The sequence below is a fragment of the Perca fluviatilis genome, chromosome 8, assembly GCF_010015445.1.
Source record: "Perca fluviatilis chromosome 8, GENO_Pfluv_1.0, whole genome shotgun sequence".
NCBI lineage: Eukaryota > Metazoa > Chordata > Actinopteri > Perciformes > Percidae > Perca > Perca fluviatilis.
In genome coordinates this window covers 27,352,194-27,379,596 of record NC_053119.1, presented here as the reverse complement: position 1 = coordinate 27,379,596, position 27,403 = coordinate 27,352,194, and the positions used below count along the sequence as shown (strand labels likewise).

The 27,403-nt window shown below is 42.6% G+C and overlaps 3 protein-coding genes across 4 annotated transcripts; all 3 read right to left on the bottom strand.

Annotated features, from left to right (window-relative positions):
* Positions 1–34: 34 nt before the first annotated feature.
* On the bottom strand, positions 35–8,198 carry selenoo1 (selenoprotein O1). The gene is made up of 9 exons (XM_039807794.1): positions 7,370–8,198; positions 6,522–6,725; positions 6,228–6,405; positions 5,748–5,878; positions 4,887–5,164; positions 4,492–4,660; positions 2,383–2,568; positions 1,891–2,047; positions 35–1,483 (listed from the first exon to the last, which is right to left on the bottom strand). Exons 1-9 carry the CDS (start codon positions 7,921–7,923, stop codon positions 1,265–1,267), a joined length of 2,076 nt encoding a protein of 691 aa, XP_039663728.1. The 5' UTR covers positions 7,924–8,198; the 3' UTR covers positions 35–1,264.
* Positions 8,199–8,305: 107 nt separating this feature from the next.
* On the bottom strand, positions 8,306–16,677 carry trabd (TraB domain containing). Its single transcript, XM_039807795.1, has 10 exons — positions 16,585–16,677; positions 15,991–16,031; positions 15,610–15,676; positions 14,648–14,814; positions 14,168–14,308; positions 13,448–13,558; positions 13,199–13,338; positions 12,449–12,621; positions 11,259–11,355; positions 8,306–10,639 (listed from the first exon to the last, which is right to left on the bottom strand). The coding sequence occupies exons 2-10, from the start codon at positions 16,012–16,014 to the stop codon at positions 10,444–10,446; spliced, it is 1,116 nt and encodes a 371-aa protein (XP_039663729.1). The 5' UTR covers positions 16,015–16,031; positions 16,585–16,677; the 3' UTR covers positions 8,306–10,443.
* Positions 16,678–16,717: 40 nt separating this feature from the next.
* panx2 (pannexin 2) lies at positions 16,718–27,334 on the bottom strand. Of its 2 annotated transcripts, none has more exons than XM_039809940.1 (6): positions 27,257–27,334; positions 23,908–24,630; positions 21,419–22,533; positions 20,997–21,132; positions 20,019–20,204; positions 16,718–19,739 (listed from the first exon to the last, which is right to left on the bottom strand). In XM_039809940.1, the coding sequence occupies exons 2-6, from the start codon at positions 24,134–24,136 to the stop codon at positions 19,408–19,410; spliced, it is 1,998 nt and encodes a 665-aa protein (XP_039665874.1). In that variant the 5' UTR covers positions 24,137–24,630; positions 27,257–27,334; the 3' UTR covers positions 16,718–19,407. The 2 variants fall into 2 exon arrangements, with proteins under 2 accessions (XP_039665874.1, XP_039665875.1); XM_039809941.1 differs by lacking the exon at positions 27,257–27,334 and adding an exon at positions 24,774–26,877.
* Positions 27,335–27,403: the final 69 nt, after the last annotated feature.

The following is a 27,403-nucleotide window of genomic DNA, read 5'->3' as shown; positions in this document are numbered from 1 at the left end:
AGATAGTTATCTGGCACAAAATAAAGAGGAAACATTGTGTATTGACTGCTCAGTTTATTAGGCTATAGCTGAGGAACATATCAACAATGTGTTTCATATTTAGTGAGAGGAAAATAAAACTCAAACAAATGTCATGGTCCATATTTGTCACTTTGTGTGTGTGTGTGAAAGTTTAACGGCCTAATTTTGACAACAAATCTGAATGTATCTGCCAAACCGACAGCTTGATTCTGGTTAAAAAAAATATATCCATGAATGGTGGTGAATGTTTTTTTTTTTTGCATGATGGCATCACATTTGTGGCACAATCTACAATAAACTTCCCTTTTGAAGTTTGCATAGTCACAACCTGACTAAAATAGTTAACAAAACACGCAGTTCCCATTTTTCATTTGCTCAACTCTGGATCAACTGTCGTTTCACTCTGACGCTCGCTAAACATGTTAGGTAACAAAAGGGGTAAGTTATGTTTGTGGCTCTGAGCCTATGAAGTGATGCTATGACAGAGAGAAAAGGCAAGGTTTCCGGTTATAGGAGAATATATTGTGCGTGTTTATGTACTGCGGCTTATTGGATCAAGTGCAAACACACTCTCTCACTCACTCTCACACTCTCACACTCTCACACTTTGGTATATGTGTGACACCTTACAGTTTGTCGGAGTCAGACAGGTCACTGTAGGACTTATTGTCTGAGTCGTCATTAATAGCTAGCCAAACACCAGGCAGGCAGTGAATGAGCTGAGGACCATCTTTGTAAAGTCATTTGGATGTATTTTGTTACTTTTGTTATGTGCCAGTTTTTTTTTTTTTTTTTTATATCTTTCATTCAACGGCCTCCACAAGAATTCCCCCTTAAAAATATCTATCAAATGCCTCATATTAAGTCACTTCTGATGTTAAAGCACACTGTAACATAACGATTTAAGCAGAAATGTCAAACAATGGGAGATAGTAATCACTTCAAAGCCACTCCCTGGCACATTTCAGATACGGTAAAAAGATTTTCACCTGACATAACATCCTATTTGTATCTGGATGCATTGGTACCACTAAACTCAACTCGCTCCCTGTCTGCCTTGTTATCAGCTAGGTAGCCGATGGGGTGTCGTGCCTCATGCTAACTTCCCTGACGCTGCCCGCCAAAGTAACAGAGAGTTGGTACAGTGAGGGGGGAGAGACCTAGAAGGTGCACAGATATGAACTAAAAGACCAATCAACTCTCTTATCATTTTAGGCAGGAAAGCGAACAATCAAGGAAGTTATTATGAAGATCATGTGACACAGATTTCATGGGCCCAAGCTGGGGGCTTGCTGTCGTAGGGAACAGGACTCCTGGCTGTGGATGCAGACTCTCGCAGTTGCTCCTCCCCTTCATCCCTCACGCCCCGTTCGGTGGCCGGGCCCCCGCCCACCCATGCAGGAAGCTCCAGACCTGGCTGCGAAGAGAAGGGCTTCTCCAGAACCTTGAGGACTCGCTGGACCTGCAGCACAGAGGGGAAATGAGAGCTGGTAAACAAAGTGAAAGCGGAAAAACTGAAGCGGAAGAGAGCAAAAGGGAAGTGTAATTTAGGTGCATTCTAATCTTTGTATCACTACTTTGAAATGACATTACACGTCATTTAGCTGACGCTTTTATCCAAAGCGACGTACAATTGCTATACATGTCAAATGCCGCATGCCTCTGGAGCAACTATGGGTTAAGTGTCTTGCTCAGGGACACATTGGGAATTGAACCCAGATCTCCCACACCAAAGGCTTGTGTCATATCCACTGCGCCATCACCACCCAGTTGTGTTTTGTAACGTTTTGATTATATTTCCAACCTGGGTGCACAACTAAAACACAGCTGGGGTAAACATTCGGGCGTACGAAAGTGTTGAGTCCTGACCTCAGAGAAGTCTCCATTCTCAGCGGCCTCAATTGCATTCTGGGCGATGTAGTTCCTGAGCACCACACGAGGGTTGGCGCTGTCCATCACCGTCACCCTCTCCTCCTGCGCGGCCCGCGCGTCGCTCTGGCCTTCCATCTCCCGAGCCAGACGCTTCCTGCTCGCAGTGGTAACACAAAAGGCTCAGTCGGAGAGCAGAGCAATGTCAGACTCAACACCCCCCCCCCCCGTTTCCTCTTCTTTCTCTCCGTCCGACCCCTTCATCAGTCACACTTCCACCCATCACCATCCACCCACAAATCTCTTATCCGGTCCATGCAGTTCCTCCACCCTCTAGGCTTGTTTCACATGCCAGCTGTTTTTCTTTCCCATCATTTCCTTAACATATATCTATCTATCTATCTATCTATCTATCTATCTATCTATCTATCTATCTATCTATCTATCTGCCCATTATTCCCCCCCCACCTCCCCTCCACACCTAAGTCTCACCTATAGCGTGTGATCCAGTGGCTCCACTCCTCCGCCTGTTGGGTTTTCAGCTCTTCCTGGCTGGTCTCCATCAGGTCTTTCAGTTTGCTGAGTCTCTCCAACTGCCTTGCAATTGTCGTCCGGTCAGAGATCATCTGGAACAGCGCTGGGTTACTCTGAGCCATAGAGAGCAGCATCGCCAGCTCACTGTCAACAGCAGACAGAAAACACACAGTCATCATCTTTTTTTTGGCATGTTGGATAAAGCAAACCAGTGCTGCCAGTGCAGGCAATCCAGCTTTTAACTGTTGTTATGTACGCTATGGGGAATCTGAGGTAACAAGATGAACTAAACAAAAACCTGACTAGTAGGTTCTGTTCCACTGGCTTCAATTTGACTTGCACAAAACAAAGATGAAGTTGTGTTACTCTCATTTCTCTAATCTGATGTTTACATCACACAATGTTCCCTCTATGGCTTCCAAAAAAAGACCAGACATAATTAGCATCCTTCCACATGGTATTGTTGTACACAACAACAGTATTCTCTCTGGCACTTTTGCGGTTGCAAAACCATGACCGTAGTAGTTTCTTTGATATTACAAATTGACTGTCGCAGATACAAGATGGCATAAGCCTTCGACCTTTGGGGCAGTAAGTTACAGGTAGTTACTTCCAGAAAGTAAAACAGCTCTGGTAGGGTTTAGGACCAGTAGCATTTAAGACCTTTAACGTACAATATGAAATTTTCAGCCTCTAGGGATGTCTCACAAACAAAACGATAACAAAAGACGAAGCAATGCTGTCATAGCAGTCACTTTCTCCCACTTACTGCGAGCCAAATTATTCGCAAAGTTCTCCTACTCTTCAAAACAAACCGACCCAGTGATTTATACTGGTCAAAACATTGAATAAAGCAGTTTCACAGTAGAGCGTTTCTCCGACGCCGTTTGGCACGTCCGGTGACTAAAATCCTTAATCCGGTCACAGAATATAGTTCAAAAATTTAAAAAAAAAAAGTGTATCGAAAAAAGTGTATAGTAAAAATGTGGCTTAAAACTGAAGAAAAAATAAAAAAGTAAATTTATGACAGCTTCGGGCAGACATCCACAACGCTTGACGCACGCGGGATGGGGATATGACGCCATTGACAGGCGATGGCAAACAAAATGACACGGACCCTGTCCTCGATCCAAATTACAGATTTTTTTCTGGGTTTGAACTCGGTTGGAAACATTTGGTATAATGTAAGAACACAACTCAACAAAATATGTAACATGGGTCTTGTCGTTTTTACATTTTAAGTTAAATATTATATCTTTAAAGCTGCACCTATTCATATTATTTATGATGCCAAACACAGCTAAAAGGAAAGTGCATATTAGACCAGGATCACAACTCCAAATGAATGCTTATGTTGCTCCGTGTCAGCTGAATATAATACAATATAATAATTTATATTATATTATTAAGGAAATTGTTTGTTAACACTTTCTCCATAATAACTTTAAACTGTGATATGTCAGTTTTGGCAATGTTGCGTTTACATTTTCCGCTGCACTGAACTAACCAAAAAAAAAATCAAGACTCTATATAACCCTCAAACTGATGCACTGTGGTACATCGATTTTCACATGCACATGTACACAAGACCAATAATGTAAATCCCCACTAGTGGCACCAGGAGGCTGCAATGTGCATCACACCAAACAAGTTTGGGACAGTTGGAACATTTAACTAGTCATTTTGCTTTTCTTATAATTTTACATGAAAGAGGCAAAAAAAAAAAAAAAAAAAAAAAATCCCAATATAGTCCTAAGCGTGGTGCTAAAAGACAGGCCATGAGCGCATAACATGTTCTGGGGAGCGTGAGTGTGCTCAGTTATATAATGGCAATCTTACTTCTTTTCTCCATCAAGGTCCAGGCTGTCACCAAAAATATTCTGATTCATCTAGTGGCAACCATGAATATCCACAGCAAAATAGGATTTAGGTTTCTGCTGCATCAACCATTTTGTTCCCAAACACTCAAAAAAAACCATTTTTCATTTACATTTCCTTTCTGTGATGGTATGAAATAGACTAAACACAACGGGTTTGTAAAATATGCAGCATGCATGGCTAGCTCACCGTGGATCCATAGTGGGTTTGTTGGCAGCCTTGAGCTCCTCTGAGGAGGCACACTGCTCCAGCAGCAGGTCTGTGGCTTTCTTGACAAGCTCGTCTTCTTCCTCACTTTGTCCCTCAGTGGGACAGGAAATCTGACTCAAGCTACGGAAGGTGTTGGTGAAGTCAGCACCTGCAGCAGGGGAACAGAAAAGGTTAGCAGCACCGTGGCTGGTATTTACTGTGTTTGTGTGCGTGTAAAAATGTGGTCAAGGTAGGTGCACTGTGTGTCTGTGTGAGTGTGTCAAAATGTGGTCCTGACACCAAGTGTGGCAGGAACTACCACAGAGGTTTTGAGCTATATATATATATATATATATATATATATATATATATATATATATATCCTGCTCCCCCACCTGTGTTGTGCATGGTCTGCAGCAGCTCAGTGATCAGGATCTCGTCCTCGGGCTCGTCCTTCTTCAATAGGCCCAGCTTCTTCCTCATGTTCTCCAGGTAGAAGCCGTTGTACAGGTCCAGGTACTCGTCCATGACGGCCTCAGCCCGGTCGGGGGGCAGCTCTGGAGCGAGAGCCTCCGCCAGCTTCACCAGGTTCCACCTGCAGATAGCTGGCTGGGCCTGGTAGGAGTACCGGCCGGAGTTGTCGGAGGCATTGCAAATGAAATCTGGATCAAACCTGAGAGGGATGAGGTAAACTGTTTTTCTATAATCTGATGAGTGATGGAGACTTCAAACCAACAACAACATGTATTATGATTACTGTTTCACTATTATTGCAACAGACTCCTGGATGATGATGATGCTGCTGCAATGATGCTGATGATTTAAAAAAACAAAAAACAAAAAACACACTGAAATCCCAATTACTCATTTCATGTTGCATTTTATGAACTTGAAAAAAATGAAACAGTTAAACAGATCAACAGTGAAATCCCTTAGAACTGTGAAATTCCTCATAATACTTTTGCCGTTTTTTTTTTTTCTAATTCAGAGCACAAGATAAAATAAGAGTTTAGCTGCAAAACTTCATGTGCAAAATAATCTTTTTTCTCAAGTACTCTGTTTTTTGTGATCGTTAGGAGCCAAAATCGTAATCGCGATTAACATTTCGATTGATTGCACAGCCCTATGCTGCAGCAAAAGAAGAAGGCTCTTTTGACTCAACTATTAAAATAACCATGAACCATACAGGACCAACAGAATGACTGTAGGATCAATCAGACCGACTGGCCAAAAATACTCAAATGCAAATGTCTGACCTGTCCATGAAGCCGTATGGACCATAGTCCAGCGTGAGTCCCAGGATGCTCATGTTGTCTGTGTTCAGGACTCCGTGGCAGAAACCTACACACTGCCATAGAGCCACGAGTCGAGCCGTGCGGCGCATCACCTACAAACAGGGAGAAGACAGTGATCTAACATTCCAAAAAAATAGCTGCAATTTCTTACCAATTAGATGAGGAAAATGTCAAAAGTATCTATCCAGAGTTTAATGCCTAATCTCACATTGAGCATGTCACAGTGACTCAGCACATGTCCCTGAACTCTCCACAGCAGCTTAACGGGATAAGAGGATCCAAATGTTCTTGGCTCCAAACTGCAAGGTCAGGTCTTGAATTGGCTACTTACTTTGAGTAAACCTTGGAAAACATATTAGCCCTATATTCACTACAAAAGTGCAATTTCCCTGGCTCAAATATGTATAGTATAAATTTGCATGGGAGAGAGTGTGCCCTGACCTCTTTGAAGAAAGCCACGTTCCTCTCCACCCTATCTGGGTGATTCTGCTGGATCTCAGGGTAAAACATCTCAATGACATAATCCAGCATCTGACCTCGGATCTCATCACGTCCGTAGCTGGGCCCCTGGCGGCCCGTGTGCTCGTCGGCGCGCTTGAAGATCTCAAAGGATCCAAACCTGCTCAGAGAGCGCAGAACTAAGACAAACAGCTCTTGCGTTTGCGTCTCGAGAAGCTCAGACATCCGCCATAGATGAATGGGGGGGGTGGGGGAACAATGTGTGCACTGACTCGCCTGAGGAAGGTGGGAGCAATTCGGACGACCACAGAGCACCTCTCATGGCGAGGGTTCCCGCTGTAGTACACATCTCGTACTACCTTGCTGTCTGAGGTCACCACGGAGCCCGCTCTGGTGGTGGGAACACCCAGGAAGAACATCACCTCGCTGCACAGGAACTCTCTTATACTGGAGCGCAGGACCTTACGCCCATCAGCTGTTCTATGGAGGACAGACTAGATAGAGCGTCACAAAGAAAAGGTACATTTTTCTGATTATCCAGATAGTTATGCCAGACAACCCACATCTAAAATGTGTAAAAATTGTAACAGGCCCTCTACTCATCGGACACTCTTCAACCACATCTGCTCTTTTAAATGATCTGTATAACTTACAAAGCAAGGGTCATTTCCCATTGGTTCACATTAGGGCTGGGCGATAGGGAAAAAGATCAGATCAGATCAGATATCACGATATTCTTGACCAAATACCTCGATATCGATATTCTAGGGTTGACAATTGGTGCTTTAACCAATTATCTTCACACTTAGATTTTAGATAAATAATCATCAGTAATGTGGACATAATGTCTAAGTGAGGAAAATAAAATAATAGAACTGCTATCAGTCTGGTAAGTTCAGAAAAGTACATCACTTTACTGTAATGCAGCCTTTAAAACCAGAAAAAGACAACACTTATGTCATATCACGATATCCAAAATCTAAGACGATATCTAGTCTCATATCACGATATATTGCCCAGCCCTAGCTAACATCTCTGTTTTGTTTTTTTCATATAAAGAGTTTAGGCAAAATAATATTGCTAGCACACAAACTGACTCAAAAAACAACAACAACCCCCGGTACCTGGAAAAAGGAGTCAATCCAGCTCCTTTCACCTGAATCTCCCACCGGCCGCTCGGGTTTTCCCGCAGCAGTTCGGGATCTTGGCCCGGTGGCACCTTCACCTCCCCCAAGTAGCAGGCTGCCCCGTCGCCCAGCTGCCCGGCGAACTGGCCGAACTGGTGGCCGCAGTAGCAGTGTGCTGCGGGCTCGGATCCGGGCATGACTTTGGATCCGCTAAGATACTCTGGCCCGAGCGGATCGTTCATGACCTCCTCTCCGCTGAGCCCCAGCAGCGCCAGGGCTTCGTGGGACACAGCCACGAACCGAGGCTTGGTCAGCGGCTGCGGCTTCACCAGAGAGAAACACGCTCCTTTCACCTGACGCTGCCCCGGCTCCTCGGACGAGTCCAGGGGAAGTTTCTTGAGGGCGACGTTGTCGAAGTCGAGCCGCTCCAGCGGGGAACGACTCCCCGCCAGACCCATGTCAGCCATCCCGAGCGTACCGAGGAGTCTGAATGCGGACACACCGGGGATAAAGACGCGTGACTGTCCCAGCCGAGGTGCTAAATAAGCCATCCAAACAAGGCCATCTGCCTGTTCACACTAGCGCAGTTACAACGTAGTCACTAGTCATGCTTTCATAATCCTGCAAACTACAGCGGATGTTTGCGAGACAGACTGTGTTACATCATTAATTGTCCGGAAAACACGCAGTAAAGTAGGAACAATTTCGGCCGAAACTAAAATCAACGTCAAAAGTAATTTAACAAGGTTGAGATAATAACGTTATCGTCATTATTTGAATCCAAAATATACAGCTAGTATACGTATACTATTTTAATAAAACAAAATGGCTGGAGTCTGGTCCATAGGAAACTGTGTTGCATTAAAACTCTTAGCAGCTAATGTAATGCAACAGGTTTTGAGCAAAAAGAAGCAACATTTTTGAGGCAAATAGTTTACATTTACTTAAAATCTTTTAATAATTCGTTACAGAAGTAGAGATTTTAGGTTTAGTTTGTTAAGAATGACAATACCACACACGGGTATGGGGAAACAAATCTTACAGCAAATACAGGCATTCATAGTTTTCACTTGGCAATTCTTAAACATACAATGGGAGATCAAACCTCTGGAAATTATGCTGGATGGGGACAGACACACAACGTTTAAGTTTGACTGTATTCTACTGCTGAGGGACTGAGAGGCATGACTGCATCTGTTCCCAATATCCTTGTCTCTTACCGAAGCAAGAAAACTGATGACTGTGTGGATGACTTGCAAGTGGTTTAATTATGTTTTTAAATAACAAGTCCCATATTAGTTCATTGGACCATTTCGAAAATTAAAGACAGCAAATTAACTCCTTTCATATCTCTTATTAATGCATCTGTTATCTAATAATTCCAGTACTGCACACACAAATAAAAAAACAACAACAAAAAATTAAGATTGTAAATACCTGGAATTCAATGTTGGTTTGAATGGCCTTGCAACCATGTAAATACTTTGTTGGGGCTGTTGGATGTATTGTGACAGTTCCCTCATAACAAAGCTCCAGGGATGTCATCTTGCCTTTTTTTTATTTTTACATGTGCAATAAGATGTTCTGTACGATGGATACATGTCAGTAGTGGTAACATAGCCTCAGCAGAGGATCCAATCGGAGGGTCAAAGGCAGCAGTGATAGCAGTGTAAGGCTTTACCTCCCAACTCGGACCAATCTAAACTGTCGTGTTTCCTTCATAGTAGTCAAAACAAGTCCGTAACAGATTTCCATTGATGGGAATTTCACTGAGAAATCATTACAGTCAAGTTCAATAACAAATTTGAGAGAAACAAAACAGTTTTTTTTTCCATCTAAATTGCATTTTACAATCAGACTGGCAAGTAATAATGCATATATCATAAAAAGTACCAACAGCTGGCGCGCTGAATGACAATGTCTCTGTGCGGAGGTTTTTAAGAGATGTCTCTCTGTACAAGATGCATATTTTTGTGTTAAGTATGAATCCTTACTCACAGATGGAGCAAGTTAAAGCCAATATGTGAGGGTGCCTCATATTGGAGGTATAATCAAAGATAAATGCATTGCTCATCCTGAGGCACATTTAATCCCCGTCCTGATGCATGACTGACCATAAAATGAAGTGAAGGGTGAAGGAGCCATATCAACTGAAGCCAAGACAACACAAACTATACGGCCTATTTTTAGGGCAACACTATTTTATAAAACAGGCCTATCATATAATTATAGAAAGAGCGATTATTAGAAAATTGCATGGTTGTAGTATACGTAAGATGCATATAACACATTTTTGCCATTCCATTCAGTTCACCATTAGCCCTTACTACTGCAATATGAGGCACTTGTCTGTTGATGTGGGCAGGGCCGTACACATGGGAAATAATTGTCTTTGTGAGTTTTCAAGAATGTGCATTTCAAATAGAAGATCAAGAATTAGGAAAATGGTGGTCAGCCTTCCAATTCAGACATTTTTGACATTTACCTCACACCATGAAGATCACTCCATGCACCAAGATTATTCCTAGATTATATTTATGATTTAGGAGTATTGATAGTATACTCATATTTCCCTTACATAGGCTGCATGTACAGTACAAGACTCTTATAAAGTGCTGGACTTTAAATGGGCCGATTACCTAAAATGCTGGCTGGCACCAAAAAAAGAGAGCAAGGAATAAGGTGACGGCATTAGAAAAGTGTTCCTCTCGGAGAATGTCTCAGTCATATCAGGGCACGTGACTGGAGAGGATTCCAATGATAACATGTCAAATAAAAAACGTGTCATTTAAAGCAATAGTGGGGGTAAATTGATTCAAAAGGAATTATTGGCATTTGTTAACCTTACAAAATACATAATTTGCACAAAATATAAAAGAAAACAAAGAGTACCGTCAAGGTTTCTTTGGCAGTACGGCCCTGCTGCGTCTACAGGGACATCAATACGAGGTGGGAGGCTCTCAACCCCCTGAGGTCCTTGTTAGTTCATAGTGTGGGCTGGTGAAACCTTTTCTCCAGCGTCACTCCCTGTTTTTAAGGCCACTGGTGAAAAATGCATTGTTTTAAATCAATCAAAGGTCGTGTCCCTGTTGGCTTAGAGCAGGGGGGGGCCGCAGAGTCTCCAGTAAAGATTGGACTGCAGGTAAAGATAGCACGGTTCTACCTAAACTCCCTCCAGCACGGTAGCAGGCGTATCCCAGCATTCCCATCACAACACCCTTTAGGACCGTGCGCAACACCCAGCCAAAACGTGAGGGAGGCGCAACACTGAGGAAGAGACAGACAGACAGACAGACAGACAGACACTATTGAGCAGCTGTGGAATTGTCAAGCCACAGTTACAGTATGTTTCTGGTCAGTGTAATGCTACCAGTTTAATTTTCTAAGCACAATTAGACATTTGGAAAAACAGAAAAATGGGTTCAAATATCCAATTTTTCCCACCTTGACAAATAATAAAAAAAATGTAATCTTTAACCAGTTTTTCCAATTTTCAGTTTTTTATTCAGAGGATCAAAAAATTGAGAAAATTATAAAATTGCATCTGAGCTCCAATTATTCAATATTGCAATGATATTCTCTTCCTCTACTTTGCGTATGCATATGGTCCAAAAAAAAAAGCTGATAGACTTTGGGGTCAGAGGTGCTTGCAACTGATGGCTTCGAGTGGTGGGGGCGGGGCGTAGCTAGGCGGAACGAGGGAGAGAATACTAAGAATACTATTGTAGTATTGAATAATTGGAGCCCAGACACAATTTTCTAAATTTCTGATCCTCTGAAGAAAAACAGAAAATTGGAAAAACAGTTTCAAGATCCAATTTTTTAATTTGACAAGGCGAAAACATTTTTTTAAATTCTATTACTATCTGTAATGTAACAAACTTACCTCATGATTTCATTTATGTTGAGCTGCTTCTCCCAGTTCCTTTCTATGCCAGGGACGTGACCCATCCCTACAACTCCCACTACCACAGCAGGCACTTCTATATATTTATATTTTTTTTAAAAAGAAGAAAAAAAAAGAAGAATAAAACATTTTCTGTTGCATCAACAATCAACACTTATTATATTTATATCACTATGTAAGAAACCACAGGTTTTTCCTCTTGACTGAAAAAGTATTCATCCAAAACACTAGGGATAGATTTCAGTATAAATGACAGACATGTCATGAATGTCTGCATTCTTCCCTTCTTGACAATGTATAAATCATCCAGACCAAATGCGCTGCTGAACATGGACAATATCATTCACGGAGCATGAACTCCAGTGGTCTCACCATGGATGCAAAATTTGCTTTTAAGCTCAGTAAAACAGTGAAAAAGATCTCTTTCTGTGAAATATAGTTAAAAATGTCACCCTTTTTTTTTTTTTTACTTTACACAATAGGACTCAGCATTTCCATCAACAGTCTCTGTTGCACTGAAACCACATTGTCATTATTGGTCGGTTAATTACGCAACAATTAAGTTAAAAATGTCACCCTTTTTAAACACAATATGACTTAGCATTTCCATCAACAGTCTCTGTAGCATTCAAACCACATTGTCATTACTGGTCAGTTAATTACGCAACAATTTTGTAACCAATTTAAAAAAATTCTAAAAAGTACAATTCTAACAATTGTTATGTTTAATTCTAATGAGCAATGTTTATGTAAAACAACTAAATGAATTGACAAAGCAGAATTTTATATTTATACTTATAAAGAACATAGAATACCATGTACTAAAATGGTAGGTCTTCTGGAAGACTTGGAGTTAAGCTTTTCTTTGAGAAAAGAACAAAGAACGGCACAGAAATCATTCTTAAAAAAGGAAGATGTGTTCGGAGTTTTGCCGACCGGATACGGCAAAAGTTTAATCTGTCAACTAGCTTCTCTTCCTTCTTCGTTGCTCTGCCTGGTTGTAGCACCATCCTATTGCGTGCAGAGGGAATTTGAAAGACAACGGTTTATCCCGCCCCTCCGACTGAGCCCTGTCAATGGTGAGTTCCCAGACCCCACATCTTGATGAGCTACAAATCTACAACTAAGAACGATGGGATCGCTAGCTTATTAAACAGTGTAATACGCACTCTGGGCATTATGGGGGGCTTCCACACAGCGTGTAGCCTGGCGGAGCGTGTGCGTGAGGTAGATGTCTCTTTCGGCCACGATGGTCTGGTGAAGAGCAGGAAACTCGCCGATCATCTCTGACATGGTTTGCTCCAGCAGGTCCTTCTGTTTGCACTTCTCTACGTCCTCTTTACTAAAAACATGACACACACAGTCCAACACAGTCACTGGTGGTAACATAGGAAGGGGAAGACATTTTTGGTTTGCTGTTCACACAGTATTTTGGTGATGACAGTATAAAGTAAAGAATGAGCAACAAAGTAAACATTGGTTGGGCTGTATACAGTATGCATGATTTTTTTCGCCCCCCAAATCCCTTTATGCAGAAAGACAATCGGCAGTTAAAAAGAATTGGCAGAGTCGCATGTACTCTGTAAAATGTGTGTGGGTGGGCGCACGTTCCCTAGTTCTACATAGAACACACAGATAAACAGCAAGCCATGATGCTCACACATATAATTAGGAGGCATTTTCTACCAGGCAAAAAATGCTCATAGCAAAATATCTGATACTGGTAACTAAATTCCCCCAAATTTCACAATTGTTCAATATCTAGCATTTACATTTTAACTTCATAATCGTGTGGATCACCTCGGGACATATAAACATAGTACAGTACAGTTCTGTTCTTTCTTAAACAGCAGTGTCTGATAATAGATACTGAGAAAGACTGTGTGGTATGACAAAAAGGGACGAAGGTGAGCTTATACCTGATTGGGTCTGACAGAAAGCAGAGACCCCACGCCAGACGGGCCTTCTGCCACAGACTGAGAGCTGCAATGGCCCTCTTGAACGTCACGGGGATCGGCCTGTCCCCAAGGTGAAATTTACAGAACGGCACTCGGCCAGCCTGTGTGAAAAAAATTAAAGCATCAAATGAACACAAAAAACTGAAACCTACCGGGTTTTTTTTATTCTATTATACACACGTGCATTTAAATATATTGTGTATGTTTCACCTCTTTGAAGGCCTCCCTAAACTCTCCTCCAGGAGCCATGCCCAGTTGCTCCGTGATGTGAGCTGAAACTTTGAGCAGGAGAATCTGCATGAGGCCAGACATCAGCCCATTCTGACAAACACAGGGGACAAAAATAAGCTTTTACACAAACCCAGATATGCCTTCGGTGGTCTTCACATGTAAGTGCGTGTGTTTACTAATACACTGACAGTAGTAGTACACATTCTTAAGCAGTGTTGGGAAAGTTCACTTTCTACATGAAATAGTTCAAAGTTCAGTTCACAAATTTTAAAATGAACTAGTTCAGTTCATAGTTCATACTTAAAAATGTTGAACTAAGTTCACAGTCCCAAAAATTAACTAGTTCATCGTTCTTTTTTCCATATGTTGCTTCAGTTATTGAACTGCATATACATTGGTGCGTTTCAGGTTTGCTGTGGATGTGACTGAAGTGCGGATTTTTCGTCCAAAATATGAACGAGTTCATGAACTATCGTTCAATGAACGCGTTCAGGCACAACACTTTTCTTAAGTTTTATGCACTTACATAAACCAAGAAGACAAAAAAAGTCCCTTCAGTTTCTTCCCATTATAGGATAACAATGGGTTCAAATTCCAAAACATCATTACTGCCTTATTCAGAGCATATAGTCCTTTCTCCATTTTATCTGCCCTTGCTGTTTTTCACACTACTGCCACGGTTCATTCTGAAAGCCTGACCTGTTTGATGGCCTGCTGAACCTTATCCAGGTTGATGTCTTTGGCTTCCCTCAGCAGTGTACTCTCGTCCATCTTCAGCATAGACACCCTGTACTGGCACAGCTCCACTACCACCACATCTGGCTGCACAGCGCGGATCGTCTGTGTGAGGCAGAGAAAGAGCAGTGGGTATGGTTTGATAACCGACAGACAGAATAAGAGAGCATAACAGGGTAAGAAAGAGACAAATAGCAAAGGGAGGGAGGAAGTAAAAACAAACAAAAAAATCAATATGAAAAAAGAAGAAGACATTATGCTTAGCAAAAGAGGAATGCCAAACTAATTACAGTATATATAGCCAACTAATCTTCAAGGTGCTACTCCACATTCACAGAGTTACTCCATTATTTTACTGACAATTCACAGCATATCACATTTTAAAAGAGTGTAAAGCGGCATAGCGCACTGTGCAAATCTTGTCGTTAATTCTCATTGGCTCACCGTGGCCACATCCTTTTTGCTGCTGTCACTGAAGTGGGCAGTGCCAACCAGGTATAGGATGCTGCCGTCAGGGGCAGTAAGAGTGCTCACTGTCTCTGGGAGCTCAGGAGACGCCTGCCGGCGCTGGGATCTTAACTGCCACAGCAATTCCATTGCTTCACCATCCGCTACACAGGAACAACAGAGACGGATATTAAAAAAGGGACAGAATATTACAAGAGGATACTAGTACTATAGTGTTTTGAGGATTTCTCGAGTATAAATAAAAGGTTGAATGAATGAACGAATGTCCTACTATAACTACTATGATATATAAAGAAAAGGATACATTTTCATTTTCCAGCAATTTTGGATAGTTTTATACTTTTTCTTTAAAGCATTAGCTATAATTAGAGCAATTTCCATCCCAGTCCTTTTAACACAAGCAGCATCTCTGCTAATGATGGAAGGGAGTTAAGTTACAGCTATTTAGGAAACTATAGTATAGTATACAATAGCTTTTTATATACAGTCTGTAGATATGGAAAAAAAAGCACAAAAAAAAAGTCTAGTAGACTATTAGTCAAGACAGTATCAAAACCATTAGGACATGTATGTGTTTCTGGAAAAACTGCATTTTGAAAGTATGGCGTGTTATTTTATGTGAAGATAATCTACCATTGCTTCAGTAAAAAGAAAAAAAAAGGTAGCAAGTCTCTTCTTGTACACAGATAGTATAGCATTTGTTTCATTATTGTTTCATGCGCATTTACTATTTAAAGTAGAAATGACAGTGAACGGTCAGGTTGATAAGCTATCTAGTCTCAGACTAATTTGTTTTAAAATATTTCATCTAATATATGACATTTTGAATAACATAGACATGATATGGCAAACAGTCACTTAAAATTAAAAATGTATAACACCATCTTTCTGATAAAGTACAGCATACACTGTACACTTAAAAAAAACAAAATACTTACAGAGCCCTGGAGGTAGACAAGGCAGTTCCTCTTCGGAAGGGTCCTCTGATGGGCCGACTGACTCATCCTGTCAGACATCAAAACAGCAAACAATATCTTAGGGCATGTTTACATTAGGGCAAGTTGAAGAGATTATTTCTGTCCAGTCTAGCCAGTTTGAGAAAGACGGCTGATTGCACATAATTAGGTAACTGCTCAGGGCAAGTTAAAATTGCAATGGTTGAAAAACTATAACATATGTGACTACATCATACTAAAACAGCTGTCCAGTGTGTCCTCTCTTACCCCAGTTTGAGCAGGACATCTGGCAAAACATCAGTAAAAAAACATCTCCATATCTCTCTCTCCCACAAAAACAAAAGGATTTTAAGTATTACAAACCTCTAAATTGTTGTCTTGATCCATGTTTGAAGCACTGAACGCTGCGTGTGACAGAGAGCAGGAAGACATGCGTTACCGCTGAGCAGTGAGACGTTCACGGACTCACAGCTAGCTGGGCTACAGCAAGTTACATCCTACTGACTGCTGACGTTGCTTTACGGTGAAACGCAGCGATAAATAGTAACGCTGTAACGTTAACGTCAACGTCAAAGAGAAAAGTGGTGACTGTCACTGATTTATTTGTTAATCAAAGAGTTAACGTTTTCTCCGACGAAGCCATAATTGCGACTAAAGGTTAATGTTAGTAACACGAGAGGTCTGCACAGCTGAAGAAGCAGTGACTTGCCGGGGGGGCAGGTTTACTAATAGCTAACGTTACTTCCAGGTCTTTACTGAGGACTCATCGGTTTGGCTAGCTACCCGGATGGTGCTAATCAGGCTAATGTAACGTTAGGCTAGCAAGTCCGGGTACGATTTTCGTCAAATCCTACACGTTGAAACAGAACAGTTTCACAACAAATGCTGCCATTACCAAGCACAAGACATTTGGTCATATACGCGATAGTTGTTTAAAAAGAAATATCAACAACTTACTGAGCAAGTCAGTCCGTAGCTACGTCAGTGTGCTCCTCGCCAGTACAGCAGTAACAGTGCTCGGCTGAATCTGACAGCCGTAGTGCATTCTGGTACATGTAGTCATTGATTGTTGGGACGCGCACATTTTATTTAAAATTTTTATAGTGAAATCTTTTTTAAATACTTTCCATTATAACATTTGACACAGTACAATCAAAGTCTGGAGTCTTTTCTCTACGTTTTCCACCAGCATTTAGACTGTCACAGATTTACCTTCTCAAATGTCTCAATGTTAAAGTCAGTAAGCTGTGCTGTTCCAACATATAACATGCTCTCACACGCACACACTCGTACTACAAGTCTTAAAGTGCGTTTGGATGCATTTAGTGTGCTTGAGAAGTTTAACAAGGGGATTCTGAGCCAACCTGTGTCATGAAAATGGATCATTTGTTATTTCCACCAAACGATATAACTGGATGCTGAAGTGGGGGAAATTGCTGTCTCTTATCACAAGTATGCTTATTGAATTCCGCAGAAAAAAAAACATGAGTGTAGTATGCAAACTGTAGGTCTACCTAATATTGTAGGAAAGCCCCTGCCAACAGCACTAATGTAGATGTCATTTTGTTGTGTAAATCAGTGAAGGTAGTTCCTTTATTAAAGTTCCTGTATCGTCATGTAGGCTATATGCAGTAGGGCTGCACGATTATGGCCAAAATGATAATCACGATTATTTTGATCAATATTGAGATCACGATTACCACGATTATTCACTGATTTTAGGGACAAAATATTTTTATTGCACTTTCACATTTAAATAAATTCACTTCCATGGTGTGCTACATTCCTGCTAATGTACAAATCTTTGCATCAAAATAAGTACTGTTATAAATAAGTACTATTTGGATACTCGCTCGTTGAGTAGGTGTTATATATATAGTAGTAGGTGTTATAATATATCTATGAATAACAGAATCCTTCAAAATAATACCGTTATTTCTAAATGCAAAGATGCGTGTTGCAGCGCATTGTTTCCATTTCAGCTCAGTGTGAGTATTTACTGTAATTTACACTGACACACTGCAGCATGCCGACCATCCCAGCAAAGAACGGAGAAATGTCTGTCGAGTTATAGCCGAGCAGTCTGATGTGTGTAGAGGTCTGTGTTGTTATTCTATAGCAGTCTGGTGTCGTTTACAGGCGATTTAACAGTGATCGGCCATGTGTAATGCCACTGCTGGCGGGGCACTGGCTGGCTGAGTCCTTCCAGAGTCAAGCTGTTAGTTTAGGAAGCACTTGATTTGATATGCAGCGGAATCTTTTAATGAGCAGAGCATGCATTTAAAAAGTCAATATTGATCAGCGGTCGATTCATTTCATTTAAGCCAAAATCGTGATCGCGATTAATGTTCGTTTAATTGTGCAGCCCTAGGCCTATGCAGCTGCAAGAAATGCGTATGGAGAGGTCGTGGTAGGCACCCATCCCCTTGTCCACTCACTCGTTCCCTGTGAAAAGTGCTCACATGCCTCAAATGCTTGGTTTCTATTGCAAATGACTAAGACCTACTATTCTAACTAACTATTAAATCCTTCAAAGCAGATGTTGGCACAATGTGAGACAGGGCAGAACTACTGAAAGAAATGTAGATTGTGTCGGCGACAGCAGATGGCAATCAAAAGCTTAGTCATCACGTAATAAACCTTCTAGGGAGTAAGGATTTAACATCTACTCATCACTTCATTCACTTCACATCACAGCACTCCCACAAGAAGCCAGCAGAACACAAAAGTCACATACTTTACCAGTGAGACCAGCTCCATTCATCACATTAGAGCTGCTTTTATAGTCTTCAAGAAGAAAACACCCACATCACTGCATTTCTATCACAGATATATAGACATATCTGACAGTTTCTTTGAGCAATATTGTAGTTGCATGTCACCTCCCAACACCACCCTTTCATTGTAGCCTTTTCCGTCCCTTTATATAATACGCCAATTTACCTTTTAAATAATGACGTGCAAATATAGTGGAGTCAAGATCTGATACACGTTCCTAATCAACGGTGAAATGGCAATGATAAAACCATGAAACGTGTGTCATATTTTAAACACCCCACAAACACTGAGTCATATACAGTGTCTATACATGTATAGTGTTCTGTGAAATATGATGCTGTAAGCGCATACATTATTGCCACAATTATATTGTGATCTTTTGCATATTAATTGTGTAGATCTCAACTGTATTGCATGAGCTACCTTTCTACTTGGCTATTGGGATAAAGGGACTAAGCGTTATCATACGTGTTTAAAATACATTTTGCTTGAAGCTATAATGCAGTCTTCTTTGCAGATATGCATCTCTAAGGTGTGGCTCATTTTTATTTATTTTTTTTTTTGGAAAGCTCACTGATCTTTCATTGCCGCTCTATCTTTTCTTTTCGAGCCTTCTTCATATAGCTGTATGACCCTGCACTGTAGCACCCTGTTGAATTAAATCACTGCTGGTTTCATTGGAGGGTGTTGAGCTGTACACAGTCATCCTGAGACATGAATGTGACATCATTTCCGACAGCAATACTCTTGTCAACATTATCAAATACACAAACGTTGGTCTTATCCTTAATTTTCCCATCTAAAAGTTGAGTCATTTAGCTTTTTACGACTACTAGAGTTCCATGTCATGTCCTCACTGTCCAATCCACCCATCACAGAAGTGTGTGTGAGTTCATTTAAAGAGCAGAGGTGGCTGTTGATAGAAGGTGATCGACATGGTGGTCATGTGAGTGTAGTGTCAGGGAGAGGAATCTCTGTCGGCGTCCCTCTTCTTCTCTTCCTTTAACATTCCCCAGCAGCGATGAGCTCCCCGGGTCTCTCTGCCAGTCTGTCCCTGCGGTGTTCTTCATCCTCTTCTTCCTCAAAGAGAGTGTGATGTATACTCAGCAGCTGGTGTGTAGGGGCTCTGGTCAGGGGTGGTGGCGGACACTCAGGGTTTTCCGTCTGGGTGGGAGGCTCCCTTGGAGAAGGAGGAGGAGGAGGCGAGGACTTGGGACTGAGTGCGTCCTCACTGGAGGGAGGGTTCGGGCTCACACCATTTACGTAAGTAGTGGTGGGCAGGGTCACCGTAGAAAAGGCAGTGTTGGTGGATTGTGGCGAGCAAATCTTAGTTTCTGAAGAGACAAGAACAAAATACCAGACAGGGTAGAGCGAGAGAGGAGAAAGTCAAAGTCTCAAATGGAAATGTCAGAGTATGAAAACAATCCCATCTTCTATACTTTTTCAAAGGTCAGCACTTTTTGGCCTGATTGGCCATCATGTCATGGGAAGGTAGCATTGGCAATATTCATGCAGATGTGGTTGCAGGCATATGCAAGGTGCATCTAGATGAGATGGTGAAATCGATCCCTGAACCAGAACGAGCAAGAGTCTGAACGAAATATCAGGCTTACCTGTAATGGCACCAGACACATGAACGATAGTGTGTGTGCCTTCGAGGTACACTGTATCCATGTTGTGCTTTGAGGGAAGAGGCTCTGCGGTTGTGGCCTCCACCTTGGGCTTACGAATGGTCAGCATGTATGGGTGGACGTCCAGAGAGAAGTTGCGAGTGTGCTTTTTCTCCATCCCACTCAAATCTACGATTGAAAATCAAAAGTCTGACTTAAAAGAAGGAGGAACATAACGTAAAAAAAGCAGTACATCCAAGTTAGTATGTTTAAGCAAATGCCTGCTGGAAACCATGCTGTGACTGTGAACCAAAATGGTAAAGTGATGGGCTGTAAAACCAAAAACAATTAACTGAAAGATGCAAAAAAGACAATACTATATCAATTAGTTATCAGCCAATGCTGCTGATGGCTATCTGTGGGTTTGTCTCTACGAGCAATCCCTTTCACATACTGTAACACATTTTCACGTCATTTGATCAATTGTTAATATAGTAGTATTAATTAGCACAGCTTTAAAGGGGCTGTACTTGATATTCAAAATAAAAAGCGTCCTGGGATTGCCTCCACACAGCTCTCAAAGACCAATCCCCAACTTGTCAAATACAGACGCCTCTGACACCGACACACAAGGCGCTCACATGCACTAACATGCACGCGTGGCCGGACCGGCTATCAAAACAAAGAACAGAGAAACTCTGATTAACACACACACACACACACACACACACACACACACACACACACACACACACACACACACACACACACACACACACACACACACACACACACACACACACACACACACACACACACACACACACAGAGGGAGTGTGACTTCATTCTCTGCTCAGGACGCCATTACTCCACTATGTCTTTACATAGCAAATAGTTGTTTACTGCTATATTAATGTGCTGAATATCGAGTGCAGCTCCTTTAAATGAAAATGTTCACATAATGTTCATAGTACTGCATACTTTTAATTGCAGGATATTGTGTGCTCTTTGTATCCAGAAGTGGTGCGGTGAAGCTGTCTGCCAGTGCCTTTCGTCTGACTGGTTTGGGTTTTTCAGTCTTGGCATTGTTTTCCATCCGTGTCTGGGTAAGAGGTTCCTTTACAAAGGACAGAAAACACAAAAACAGGTCATTATATCACAGCTTAAACTTCAGCTGAGGACCACTTCCCGAGCCCTTATTGAGAGCTGATAATGCTCAGAGTTGGAAACACTTTGAACAGACACACAGCCAGTCCATGTTTATTTGAACTGCTGTTCTCCAGTGAACAACTTATTGCAGTAAGTATTATTCTGTTTCTAGAGGACAGCTGTCATTGATGCTGAATGAATGTTGATGAATTACAAATGGAGCCATGGTAATAGTTCCCAGGCAGCTGACTTACCTTAAACGGCTGAGGAAGAGGATTTGAGCTTGGGATCCATTTCATCTTCTTGCGGGGCCGTTTGATGACCAGCGGCTCCCCAGCCATCTCTCCCACGCCAAGATCAGAGGGGTCCATGTGGGCATCAATTGTTTGTATCCCAGAGTCCCTCACAGTGGGTGTAGCATCATGATTGGACTGTGCAAGCGCAGCCAGCAGCTGCCTGACTACATTGTCATACATGAGGTCACTCTCATTGGTGATGAAGTCCAGCCGGTTGAGCGACTTGATGTGGTCCCTGTTCTCGTTGCAGAACATGGCCAGGATGTTGATGTCGCAGAACTGAGACTTCTGCCAGCGTCGCCGCGTTTTAATGCCAACTTTGTGTAGTTTGTCAAATACAAAGTTGGACTTGCGCACCACAAACAAGTGCAACAAATTAATCAGGATGATGAGGTTCATGGTGCAGAGCAGAGCGATATCTACTGCTGCCATGATGCGCTGCAGCTGCACAGCAGGCAGCTTACAGTTGACCCTGAGCTTCAGCTCTTGATAGCTGCTAGTGTCTGGTGGCTCACCCAGCGCACAGGTGAACTCATTCTGCCTCTGGCGGGCATAGTAGGCGCTCAGGTAGGAAATGGGGATGGAACTGAGGCAGACAATAGCCAGGTGGCGTCCCAGGTAAAGCTTAGCCAGAAAGTTACTTTGGCCTCGTCTCTCCAAATATTTCTCAAACAGGTTCTGCTCGGGGCTTTTCTCCTTCTCCGCGTTCTCTATGATCTCCCTCCTCTCTCGCTCAGTTATGCCAGGTCCTTTGGACTGGATCTGCTTCTCGATCTTTGGGGCTCTGCCCTCAGCGGCTCGATGATAGCAGTTGTCAATCTCTTGAAGCAGGAAATTGAGCTCTGAAGTGAGCCGTGTAGAGGCAAGGAACTCCCAGCCCAAAGCAGGAATGTACATGATTCCAGCGAAGGCCAGCAGGGCATAGGGCAGGAACTTGTGTTCAAATAGTGAAGGCCAAAGGTGAGACTCCAGACCAGGCGCAGCGTCCCGCAGCTCTGTCCAGCAGTAGCCTCTTGCATACAGTGCCTGATCTCTGGTGAAGTTGTGTGGTGTGTAACAGTATATGGACTCCTCTGAGGAAAGTACAGATAGAAAGAATCAGCCCAAATGTGACGTCAACAAGTTGGATGATTATATCTCATAATATAAATTAAGTATATTAGCAGACAGAAGAATGCTACAGTGCTACATTCAGGGTCTTATTTTGTTATAGCTGTTTGGAGTTCCACTCATCACTCCAAACAGCTAAAACATTTTGCTCTTGAATTGTATTGGCAAGATGTGGCAATGTGAAAACGAGCAAACACCCCTTTAAAAAGAAAAGAAGGTAAACATACCTGAAATATCTGCATGTGCACACAACTACAGTGGGTATCAGATGGTTCATACATTATCTAGCTCTGCGTATAGTGCCGTCAGATGTTTAAAATAATTATTCTTTAATTCTCAATTCATTCTTCTATATGCTGTAACATGGTGGTTTGGTATTCCCTCTTAGTTGTAAATGCAAATTCAATGACACGTTCACATTTTTCTAGGGAATATATTGCATGCAATCTGCTTCATTTGTATAAGCGCTGTATCTTAAAGAATCTTTTAAGAATCATTCATCGGTTCATCCCGCAGTGCCTCTGATAACACTCACACTGCTTTTTGAAATGATGATCTGCCTCTATCATATCAGCGCAGATAGAGAAAGTGAGAGCGCTCCTTCCTGTCAAAGTTGTTCACTATCAGTTCTATCTGGTTCAGGGCTGCAGCAAGTCTGCTTTTAATCTTTTGAACTAAGTGCAGTGACATCTTATATCACACATGGTTTTAATAAACTTTATCATGTGTATTAAAAGTCATTTTCAAAAGTCAGCATATATTATGTTACGTTTCTGGTAATAGGGAATATATAGGATATGTGCAATGACATTACTTTGTTTCAGTCGCAGAGGGCAGGATGCTGAGTCATCCAAAAAAGGATTTGGCAAAGCCCTGAATATCACTGTAAACCTCCAGTGAGGGAATACTGAAGTACTTGTCTGAACACCCACATCTTTCTGCTGCTAAAGTTAAACGCTCAGTCCCAGATGGTTTATGCTGCTATGCAGAGAGCCTGACTCAGCAGTGGACTAACATCTCTCCCGTCACACCCAGTCTTCTAACCTCCCTCCTCCCCCTCCTATCTCCAGTCACTATCTAGCTTTTCTAGCCCTTTCCAGCCCTTTCCAGCCCTTTCTCTGTCTGCTCCTTTCGATGCGTTTGTCAATGCTCCTTTTCCTTCCTTGCCTAATCTCCTACTTACATCTCTTCTTTTAACTGTCTGTCACAAAAGACACAAAAACACAGCATGGCTATGTTAAACTTTACTGGGGCAACGGCTGCTGTTGTAACTTAGACCCCCCTCCCTTTGGCAGTTTTCTATAGTGATTAACGCCCTCTTGTGGCAGAACTGTTACCTGCAAAGTTCCTTGTGAAGACTAGGGTGACCAGCAGGATGGGGATGATGACCGTCCCTATGGTGACAACACGATCAAAGGGCAGCTCCAGTTTGAGCTGCACCATGAGGCCAGCCAGTAACCCGCCCCTCTCATCCTGAGAGGAGCCGGGCAGGATCAGCTCCTTCAGCTTCTCGCCGGCGAGTAAAGCCGTAGCCATGTCTAGGTTTTGATCGAGGATGTTCTGCATCCGGAACACAAAGGGGACACACTACCACCTCCCTCTGGACTGGAGGGGAGGCCAGACACTCCCTGCTGAAGTTAAAAACTCCTCAACACTGTGTGATACACACACATACACTCGCACACAGGCACACACACACATAAAGCAATGTGTGGCCAAGTTCAGCCCCTGTCACCATACGTGGGGAGGCAGCGGGTCATACTGTGGTAGTCTGTGTTCTTCGGAACTTTGGGTTTTCTACAGTTTCCCACAGCTCTTCTCTTTTAGAAGAACAGGCATAACGTTCAGAAGCACACTTCTCGCTCGGCCTCTTGGGTGTGCATCCTTATGTTTTGCTCCATTTTCTACAGTGCCTGGCCTCAGTCCACACTCAGTCTGTGTGGCAGGTTGAGGAATGAGCTGAGTTTAGGAGGCGTCCTTGCGATCCCCAGGAAGAGTGATTGCTGGCTGAAGACTTGTTACGTGAGCTTCGGTAAGGAGAAGCTCTGACCAATCCTGTCCTGAAAGAAAAGACAACCAGTTAGGGTGGTACACTATTTGCATTTAAAAAACAAAAACAACCAGTGAGGTTGCCATTTCTATGTACAACAGATAATTAGTCTTTGAAAGGAGCCGTATAGTGTACATTTGCATTGTCTCACACCTTCTTCAGGAAAGCTCTCTGTTCCAATCCATTGTCCTCTATAGTGCAGTCAAGTGGCTGAGGACGACTAATCCTCACTCCGTGAACAGTGGAGTGTGGGAATGTGGTCACATCTGAGGGGGTATTTTCCTTTGATCAAGCAAAGGACACTCAAAGGCAAATGTATTCTCTGGGGGGTATGCTAACCGGAAATTGATAAAAAATGTATTTGAGTAAATTGACAAAAAAAAAAATTTGAACACTGACTCTGCTTTTTCCACAATTTGTCCACTGACCCTCTCTGTACTCCTGGTGGTCATTATCGCCATGGAACAGTGTGTTCCCACTGGAATGTCAGGTGAACCCACACACGTGTCAGGGGGATGTGAGTGTGTGTGTGTGTGTGTGTGTGTGTGTGTGTGTGTGTGTGCGCATGTGTGAGTGTGTATGCATGCATGCATGCATGAGCATGCATTATGCTTTGCAGTATTTGTGCAGGGTGGAATCTGCTCCTGCCGCATGCTCACTTCACTTGAAGGTTACGTGATTGTCCTCGGTGAGGAGTGTGAATACATCGACCCTTCCCATCAACAATCCTTAACCTCTCGCTCTCCTTCCCCTTTTACTTTCTCTCGTCATTACTGTAGTCCTTCTGCCCTTCCTCTTACTTTCTTCTCATTATGCAAAAACACAGCTCATCTATGAAATCCTTAAAAGCCAAGCCCTCTAAATCCAGGGACCGAAAGTGTATTTAATATCTCGGAGAGTGGAACCTTGAGATGCGGTTTCATTAGTACAGGGGACACTAAGTGTGCTCTCACCCGCATGGTGAGCGAGATCATAAGGAGAGGATTTCTGTAAAATAAGAATGATTAAAAGCTGCATGTGTTAAAGGACCAGTGTGTAGGATTTTGTTGGAACTAGCGGTGAGGTTGCAGATTGTAACCAACTAAATAGCCTTTCCCTCAGCCCTCCATTTTCAAGCGTGTAGTAAAACCTACGGTGGCTTTCAGGTTACATAAAAACACAAAAAGCCCTCTCTAGAGCCGGTGTTTGGTTTGTCCGTTCTGGGCTATTGTATATTGGCAAACATGGTGGGCTCCATGGAAGAATTGATGAAGGGCTCATTCTGAGCTAATGAAAACACAATGATTCTTAATTTCAGGTGATTATACACTAATGAAAACATAATTATGGAGATTTTATTCAATTTTTACCAATAGATCCCCCTAAATCCTAAACACTGATCATTTAATGCTGACATCATGCAGTGATTGGAGTTATACCTGAGAGAAAGAGAACAAGATGTCCCTTATGGGAAACCAGAACATACAGTACTGATTTGGCACTGCTCTGTCTACATACTGCCTGGTAACAATGAAGATAACTTTATCCACATCTTCAAACTGCCCTAAAGGAAGAGAGGAAATACACTTTGCATAATTTAAAGTTGCAGCATCCCATCTTAAGTGCTTGGTTAGAGGCTGCACTGATGTCTGTAAGCCATTGGAACTGCAGTCCAACAGATAAGGCCCTTCAGCTGGGCGATGCTACCAGTGTTTAGAGAGACAATAGGCCCTTTTTACAGCAGTCCTCCTGACCAAATGGTCCCAGATTATGTTCCCATTCAACTTAATGAATTCCAGTGAGCTAGCATGCTAGCTCATACCACGGCTCTGGCCCACCTGAATGGAACTGGGCTATAATTAATGTTATTAATCACGCCTGTGTTTGCCCTGCAATGACATGTCGAAATGGCTTCTGTAAAAACGGCCTATCCCACATTCTTTGGCTACAGCATCCTGCTCCCCATTCATGCATTATGAATGAGATGATGGCTGAAGAGGGAAGAACTTTCAGTGCGCACGGATCTGAAACTTAATCTCAGGCAGCCAGTAAACAAATCTGACCAGATAACTATGGCAGACCAATGATACATTTTTTAGAAAGGTACAACTTTATACTAATTGTGAAACAGAAAAAAAACACACCATAAAGTAGCCTATCCTCGCTGTTTTCTCACTTTTGACTCATCAGTAAGTCCCTATTGGAACACTGCAGGAACATTTCACCAGAGGACCATCATGTCCTACTTAGCTCGTGTTGAGCTAGGAGTCTGTGAGTCCAGCACGCTGGGAGAATCACAACCAGGAGGACCGCACTTCCACCAGGCATTGCATTGCATTGGAGTGGATTGCAGCTGCCTGCAGACGACGAGCCGTTTCAGCACCGGAGCGGCGGATAGCTCCCGAATAGCCAGGGACGAGCTGCTAAACATCAAGGGATAGAGTGTGTGTGTGTGCGCTGCTCTGTGTCTGTGTGTGTTGAGTTGTGCATGAGAGAAGAGGAGATCCTACTGCCGGAGTCTCCTAGAGATGCTCAATGCCTGCATCACCTGCCCACACTGGAAAGACTAGCACCAGAAAAGCAACACTCACTCTGTCTCTAACAAACGAGCCATGTGCATGCATTTGGGGAAATGATAATAATAACAATCCACTCACCATGTCTTGCTGCATCTTCCAGCACGGTAAGAGTTAATCTGCAGTGCGGGCGAGCAGTTATACATGTATCCGGTTTGTTCCGCCTTTTCCCCCCTAGCTCCCCTCCCTCCGACCCGCTCCTCTCTCCCTTCCCTGCCCCGCCTCTTC